This window comes from Orycteropus afer, unplaced genomic scaffold, assembly GCF_000298275.1.
Source record: "Orycteropus afer afer isolate SDZICR_OR568_19922 unplaced genomic scaffold, OryAfe1.0 scaffold00117, whole genome shotgun sequence".
In the NCBI taxonomy this organism is placed as follows: Eukaryota; Metazoa; Chordata; class Mammalia; order Tubulidentata; family Orycteropodidae; genus Orycteropus; species Orycteropus afer.
The window spans coordinates 2,183,350-2,192,140 of record NW_006921704.1 but is presented as its reverse complement, the minus strand read 5'-3'; the positions used below and the strand labels follow the sequence as shown (position 1 = coordinate 2,192,140).

The 8,791-nt window shown below is 36.3% G+C and overlaps 1 protein-coding gene across 1 annotated transcript in view; it reads right to left on the bottom strand.

Annotated features, from left to right (window-relative positions):
- UGGT2 (UDP-glucose glycoprotein glucosyltransferase 2) overlaps positions 1–8,791 on the bottom strand; it is a 601,530-nt gene that overhangs the window by 71,877 nt on the left and 520,862 nt on the right. Inside the window, exon 31 of the mRNA XM_007944010.2 lies at positions 8,309–8,394. Coding sequence (XP_007942201.1) covers positions 8,309–8,394 — 86 coding nt within the window. The remainder of the gene's footprint in view (positions 1–8,308; positions 8,395–8,791) is intronic.

The window sequence follows — 8,791 nt, the reverse complement described above, 5'->3', positions numbered from 1 at the left end:
ATTGAATGTATAGATTGCTTTGGGTAGAACTGACATTTTCACAATGTTCAATCTTCCTATCCACGACCATGGGATGTTCTTCCATTTATGTAGATCTTTATGGTTTCCTGAAGTAGCCTTTTATAGTTTTCTTTGTAGAGGTCTTTTGTGTCCCTAGTAATATTTATTCACAAGTATTTTATGTTTTTTAGTAGCTATTGTAAATGGTATTGATTTCCTTATTTCTTTTTTCAGCAATCTCTTTGCTAGCATAGAGAACTCCAACTGATTTTTGGATGTTGATCTTGTATCCTGCCATGATGCTTAATCTCTCAATTAGTTCCAGTAGCATTTTGACGGAATCTCTTGGGTTTTCTAGGTATACGACCATATCATCAGCAAAAAGGGATAGTTTGACTTCTTCCTTACCAATTTTGATGCCTTTGATTTCCTTTTCTTGCCTTATGGCCCTGGCTAGGACTTCCAGTACAATGTTGAATGGAAGTGGTAATAGAGGGCACCTTGTCTGGTTCCTGTTTGTGAAAGGAATGGTTTCAGTCTCTCTCCAGTGAGTATAATGTTGGTTGTTGTTTTTGCATAAATGCCCTTTATTATGATGAGAAATGTCCCTTCTATTCCTATTTTGCTGAGAGTTTTGATCAGGAATGGGTGTTGGATGTTATCAAATGCCTTTTCTGCATCAATTGATATGATCATATGGTTCTTCTCCATTTTTTATGTGGTGGAGGACACTGATTGTTTTTGTAATGTTGAACTATCCCTGCATAACTGATATGAACCCCATTTGGTCATAATCAATGATTTTCTTGATATGTTGTTGGAGTCTATTAGTAGGATTTTGTTGAAGATTTTTGCATCCATATTTATTCATGAGGGATACTGGTCTATAGTTTTCCTTTTGAGTGATGTCTTTGCCTGGTTTTGGTATCAAGGTTATGCTTGCTTCATAATATGAGTTAGGGAGGATTCCTACTGTTCTATGTTTGGAATAGTTTGAGTAGGAATGGTGTCAGTTCTTCTCTGAATGTTTGGTAGAATTCTACAGTGAAATCATCTTGGCCAGGACTTCTTTTTCTTGGTAATTTTTTGATGACTTGTTCAATTTCTTCTGTTATGGATCTATTCAACTTTTTCACATCAGTCTCTGTTAGTTTAAGTAAGTGGTGTGTTTCTAGAAATCGGTCCATTTCTTCCAGATTTTCAGGAATACATTTCTTTCATAGTATCCTGATATTATCCTTTTTATTTCAGTTGGTTCTGTTGTGATGTCATCCATTTCGTTTCTTATTCGTGTAATTTGTATCCTCTCCCTCCTTTCCTTTGTTAAATTTGCCAGTGGTTTGTCAGTTTTATTCATCTTTCAAAAAGTAACTTCTGGTCTTACTGACTTTTTTCTATTGCCCTTCTATTTTGTTTCATTGATTTATGCTCCAATCTTGATTATTTCCTTTCTTCTGGTGACTGCAGGCCTTTCTTGTGGTTCATTTTCTAATTGTTGAAGATGTTGGTTTAAAGTGTTGACTTTGGTTCTTTCTTCTTTTTGGATGTATGCACTTACTGCTATAAATTGGCCTCTGATCATTGCCTTTGCTGTGTCCCCAAAATTTTGGTATGCTGTGTTTCCATTCTCATTTAATTCAAGGAATTTTTGAATTTTGATTTTTATTTCTCTTCTTACCCAGTCTTTCTTAAGGATAGTGTTGTTCAGTTTCCATGTGTTTACTCTTTTCCTGTTGATCTTCCTATTGTTGATTTCTAATTTGATATCATTATGATGTGAGAAGATGCTTTGTGGTATTTCAATGTTTTGAATTTATGAAGGCTTGTTTTATGGCCTAACATATGGTCTATCATGGAAAATGTTCCATGTGCACTGGGAAAGAATGTATATTGTGCTGTTGTTGGGTGAAGTGCTCTGTAGATGTCTATAACGTCAAGTTGGTGGAATGTATTGTTCAGCTCTTTTGCATCTTTGTTGAGTGAGTTTCTTTCCAGTTGTTTTATCTTTCATTGAAAGTGGTGTATTAAAATCTCCCACTATGACTGTGAAGTCCTCCATTTGACTTTTCAACTCTTTTAAAGTCTGATTTATGTATCTTGGGTCTCTTTCATTGGGTTGTAGGTATTTATTACGGTTATATCTTCTTGTTCATTTGATCCTTTAATCATTATATAATATTCTGCCTTGTCTCATATCGTGGTTTTTGTCTTAAAGTCAATTTGATCATAAAGTAATATTTCCACTCCTGCTTTTTTATGGTTGCCATTTGCTTGATGTATCTTTTTCCAACCTTTGATTTTTAGTCTATTTTTGTCTTTGTCTCTTTTTCCATTGATTTTCCTATTGTTGATTTCAAATTTGATAGCATTATGATAAGGTCAAGTTGGTGTATTGTATAGTTCTTCTGTGTCTTTGTTGAGTTTCTTTCCAGTTGTTCTATCTTTCATTGAAAGTGGTGTATTAAAGTCTTCCACTATGACTGTGGAGTCATCTATTTGACTTTTTAACTCATTTAAAGACTGATTTATGTATTTTGGGGACTTTCATTGGGTACATAGATAAATATTATGGTTATGTCCTCTTGTTCAATCAATTCTGTAATCATTATATAATGTCCTTCCTTTTCTCGTATGGTGGTTTTTGTTTTAAATTCAATTTTATCAAAAATTAATATTGCCACTCCTGCTCTTTTTTGGTTGCCATTTGCTTGATAAATCTTTTTCCAACTTTTGATTTTTAGTCTATTTTTGTCTTTGTTTCTAAGGTGTGTCTCTTGTAGACAGCATATTGATTTTTTTTTTCTTATCTAATCTACAACTCTCTGTCTCTTGAGTATAATTATTGACAAGTATGAATTGGTTGCTGTCATTTTGTTATGTGTTTTTTCATGGTGTCCCTGGTTTCTTTGTTCCATATTATTTTCTGTGCTGAGCTGATTATGTTTATAAATCATATTATCATTTCCTTTGTTGCTGTTGTTTTATTTATTGTGATATGAAGGTTTATCATTTTGCTTTGAGGTTACCCTATGATTTATAGTTTTCTTTCTGAGATTAGAACAGTCCATTCTATCTTGCAACTCTCTTGATTTCCTCACCATTTACAAGTTTTGTAACTACACAGTTTTTCCCTCTTTTTGGTTTGCAATTGTCCTCACTTGCCAATTGATGTCTCTGGTTCCCTGTTCACAATCTTGGAAGCTCATTTTACTTTGGATATGTCCAAAGCTGTGGTTTCTGGGTTATGTCATCTTGTGCATTAATGGTTGGTTGTTATTTGCTACTTTTGGTTCTCTGTTCAAAGGACTCTCTTTAGTATCTCTTGTAAGGTTGGTCTGGTTTTAACAAATTCCTTTATTTTCTGCTTATCTGGAAATCTCTTAATTTCACCATCATATTTGAGGGACAATTTTGCTGGGTATACAGTTCTTGGTTGAAACATTTTCTCTTTCAGGGTTTATATATATATCTTATCTATAGATATATATAGAGAGAGATATAGATATACCATCCCATTGCCTTCCTGCTTGCATGGTTTCTGCTGAGAAATTGGAGCTTATTGTTACTGGTTGTCCTTTGTAAGTAACTTTTTGTTTTTCCTGTTCTGCTTTTAGGGTTCTCTCTTTGTCCTTGGTTTTGAAGAGTTTGATGATGATATGTCTTGGTGATTTTCTTTTGGGGTCTACCCTGTTTGGGGTTTGTTTGACTTCCTGGGTGGATATATTCTTATCTTTCATCTTATCAGGAAAGTTCTCCTCCAACAAATCTTGGACAAGTTTCTCAGTGGTTTTATTTTTCTCTTCCTGTTTTGGAATTCCAATGACATGTATGTTATTCCTTTTGATGGTATCCCACATGAACCTTACTTAGGCTTTCTTCATTTTGTTTTGATATTTTTTCTGATTGATCCTATCCCAAAGAAGCATTGAGGTATTTGTCTTCAATCTCATTACTTCTGTCTTCCATTGCATCAACTCTACTCCTTTGCCCTTCCAATGTGTTATCTATATCTAAATCTTCTTGATTTCTATCTGCAGGTTTAGAATCATTTCTAATTTTTCATTTATTTTGTATTTTGTTCTTGTACTTTCTTCCAAAATTCTTCTAGGCTTTTTCCGTGTTTTCCTTCGTCTGTCTCTCAATCCTTTGAAGATATGTAAATATAATTATTTTGAATTCCTTATGAGAGAGTTCCAAAGCTGCTTCTTCCTGAGGGATGTGTTCTGGTTCTGTATCCTGCTCCCTTGTTTCTACCACTTTATCTTGCTTCTTTGTGTGGACTGTGATGGTTTGTTGTCTCTGTGACATTGTGGCATTGTTTATTTAGATCTCTGTTAACTATGAAGAGCAGCCAGGGGTGACTCAGGCTCTTCCTGGTGGTGGTTTATCATTGGCCTGTTTTTGGAGAATGAAGCAGTGGCTCTCACTCAGTAAGTGAAGCTGCAGGTGGTATGGGCATAGTGGTGTCATATGGAGACTGTTGCTGTCTTCCACTCAGAGAGACAAAAATAACAACTGAATAACCATCTGAAAAGTAAAAGCAAATGGACAAAAATACACTGTGTAATCACACAGGAACTGTAACCAAAAAAATAAAAAAGGGAAAAAGGAGAAAGAAAAAAAAAAAAACCCTGTTATACCTGGGGTGAGGGCAATAAGAAAAATAATGTAAAGAAGGAGAATAATGAAGAAAAAAATGGGAAAAATATAAAAAGAAAAACAAGGAACGTGGTTAACCATGAGAAAGAAAAAAAAAAAAAAATGCAACCTGGAACAGGGAAAAGAAAAAGAGCTTAAAATTAGAACCTGGGAAGGGAAGAATGAAGAATAATAGTAAAAAGGACAAAAGTAATAATAATAGTAGTAGTCTTAAAACAGACAAAAACAAACAAACAAAAAACAGAAAAAAGAAAAAAAAAATTGGGGCAGAGCGGGGCAGGGTACCCAGGCTCCAAGCACACAGACTGGGATGGATTTCCTGCCGGCCCAGAAAGTGGGTTGGAGTGAGGGATGGCCACACCTCTGTTCACCAAGGGGTTGCTGGGCATAAAAGTAATATGGGGAATGTTGGACCTTTCCAATCATCTGGGTCCAGAATGTTCTTGGGGTTCCCGGCAAATGGAGCCTGTTCTTAAGGCCCTGGAATCTGGGAGAATGCTGTTGCTTTAAATATCCAAAATGGTCAAGGCATTGTACACATTCAAAATGGCTGCATCCTCCAGAGAGACAAAAGTTCACAGCTCAGCCCGCCTTCCTCTTCGCTGCTTCCCCTTTTATTCCCCAGCCACCAGAGCAGTCCTCCGTGCAGTCTCTGGCTAGCAGGGCCAATTTTTAGGTTAATTCTTAGGTCTTACCACCACCTGGCAAAATCCAAGCTATCTGTGCTATCAGGATCATTGCCAGACCGCAGCTCTGTATGTCTCCTTTTTTGGTGTTTTCATATGCAAATTATTCTGCTAGTTGGAGTTTAATCCACTTCTACATCCTTCCTTTTAAGGCTCAGGGGTCCAGGATTATCTTTCATACCTGTGTTAATTGGTTCCCTTTTTCTTTGTTGAAGAGGGTCTCTGCAGTCTTTCTGCCTATTCTGCCATCTTACTGGAACTCTACATATGGATATTCTTATAGCACATAGAAATATGTATGTAGAAATATCATCTGCCAAACTTTAATAAGTTGTTTTGAGGAAAGGAGAACAAGTTAAGGTATGTGATGACCATTCCTCACAGAGGAAATTTCACACAGGCCAATAATGCAGGGAGAAACAGAATATAGATGTGTACAACTATGGCACAGGAAGAATTTTCATGTATAAAAGGGTATCTCCTGAGTGCTGCTCATGTGGATCCTGTAGGCTAGAATGTTTTAAAAAAAAACACCATTTGGGGCTCCTCTATTTATATTCTCTATTCCATATACTTTGGTGAGCTTCCATGAACAGTACTGGGAAGCCATGTCCACTCAATAGTTTATATCACTGCAGCTTAATTTGGGACCTGTCATTTCCAATACTTCTTGGACCCAGACCTGCCTTTAATATGACCCATCTCAGAAGCAAAAGTAACTTAATATTTAATTTGGGGTGTTTATATGTGTATTTTATTATTATTTTTCCTCCTATATTAAAAAATTATTTAAACAATCTCATTTTCATATATACACTTAGAATGATAGAAATTTAGAAAACTAAATTTGCAATTGGAATACTTTGCTCAATACATATTGTTATGACAGAAGTACTTTTTCAAATATTTTTGCTTTGTAGTTCCTCAAATGTGAGCTCTGGTGGCATAGTGCCTAAGGCATTAGAGTGCTAACCAGAAGGCTCGTGGTTTAAAACCACCAGCCACTCCTTGGGAAAAAAAAAACTAGGCAATCTACTTCCACAGAGATACCACCTTCGAAACCCAAGGTGGGGTCACTATGCATTGAGACTAACTCGATGGCAGTGCGTTTGGTTTTAATCCCTCAAATAAGAAAAATATACAGTCATTTCTGTGGGAAAAACTCTTATACATTTAAATGACTGTACGATTAAAAGTAAAATAAAGATTTGTATTATAAGATACACAATATACTTATGTATCTGGAGCAGTTAATATTCCCAAAACTTACTCCCTCTCTTTCTAAGACAGCATTATTTTGGTTTTGGTATTCTTTTTATCAACCATAGTTTAATAATTGTATTTATCCATTCTCATCTCTGTTGTATGGTTTTAATGGAAGCTCTTGGACTGATAATCTTAGTGATTCTGACCCATAGTGACCCTATAGGATAGAGTACAACTGCCCCATAGGACTTCCAAGGCTATAAAACCACACAGAAGCAGACTGCCTCATTTTTCTCTTGTGGAACAGTTGGTGGGTTCGAACAACTTACTTTTTGGTTAGCTGCTGAATGCCTTAACCACTGCATCACCAGGGCTCCTTAAAAATACCTAGAGTCTGTTTAATTATCTTCATCAAAGATACCTATGCCCTAAATCATCTGTGCGTGAATGTGTTTGACCCCTTCTCACTGGTAGCTAGTTCAGTGTACATACTGGACAGTATGATCCTTCTTATCAAATAAGGAGTCAGCTATACAAAAAGAAGCCTAAACTGGGCGAAATCCAAAAAGATGGGAGTACATTTGACTTATATATGAAAATGTGCTTAGGTTGTTCAACTTATTTGGCCTAAAGTTTCTATTGCTTAGGCAGTGCTTTTTATTCATAATAAAAATGACCAGTGGTTCTCTATCTAATTCAAATTAAGTTCAAACCTTTAAAATGGACTTTTAAAAATTCTATGTAATGTGGATCTACAGCAGATAGTTTTTGTTTTTGCCTGCCTAATGTCTTTCACCCTTCCTCTAGTAATGGAAACTTAGTATTTTTCTGGGGAATCATTCCTCCCTCAATTTCACTCCATGACATTTAGGTGGGGCTGGCCTTCTCATCAGCTAAGGAAGTAGACATATGATCCAAACTTGGTCCAAGTTACAGTAATCAGTTCAGTTTGCAGACATAGGCAACAGTAGAAATAAAAGATGAAAAAGTTTCTGGAGTACATCTCCTGAAGAGATGAAGTTTTCAGATTACATCTGAATGCCCAAAGCCAGCTCTACTCCTAAGTTCTTTAGATATGTAGAGCTAATATATTCCTTAGGTTCATTAATAATCTAATAATATAAGTCCCAATCTATTTTATAAATTACCTACTGTATCCAAAGGAACCCTGGTGGTGTAGTGCCTAAGGCATTTGACTGCTAACCAGAAGGCTGGCAGTTCAAACCCACCAGCCACTCCTTGGAAGGAAGGTGGGGCAATCTACTTCTGTAGTGATAACATCTCGGAAACCCAAGTAGGGGTTGCTATGAGTCAGATCCGACTTGATGGCAGTGCACTGTGTTGTTGTTTACTGTATCCAATGTCCCAGCTAAGCTGGATTACTTTCTGTTCCTCAAACATACCCAATCTTTTTGACTCCATGTAATTATCCCACTTTATTTGGAATGTACTCTTTCCTATCTCCAACTTTTAAAATCTTCTCCATCCTTTAGATCACATTTTAGTCATACACTTCTACAAGGACTCTTTTTTTGAGGAAACTAGATAAACCTTTGTGTTTTGGTTTGTACAACATTTTGTGCTCAACTTTCTTAAAGTTCTAATTTTCTGTCTGTATTATTAGCATTTATGTACATATCTTACCCCTCCAACAGGAGAGGATCTGTGTTTCACTTAAAATTTACCATATGTAGTACTTTCACGTAGATTATTAATGGATATATAATTATGTGTTAAAAATATTCATTATCAATTACCTTTTAATGGAGTCCCACATTCCTTTCTTTTTTTCATCTTTGTCAGTAAGGATATCTTCCTCAATTTTGTCTGCCTTTTTTTGCACCTAATAGTATGGTCAAGAAAAATGATAGAATTTGGCATTTTTAATATTAAGCTGCACAATTCCTTGGAAATCTAAGATAATTGCAGTAAATGAAGACAGGCAGTAACTTAGCACAACGTTACAGACATAAATTGATTTATTATATCAATTCAACCTCATTTTCAGTTCTTCTAGTGGAAGGCCGGAAGAGCAGGAGGAAGGGGTGGAACCCAGGAAGCCAAAGAGAAGAGCGATCAGCCAAGGGGCAGTTTAAGCATAGGTACTGAAACAAGGCGGGCTTGTGCTTACTCACTGATTTGCACTGAACACTTTCCCTTGTTACCCTCCCGAGAGGGACCGGGTCTCCGGGAGCTAGGTAAGCACGGGCGGGCTTGTGCTTAGTCCCCGGGAGCGAGGT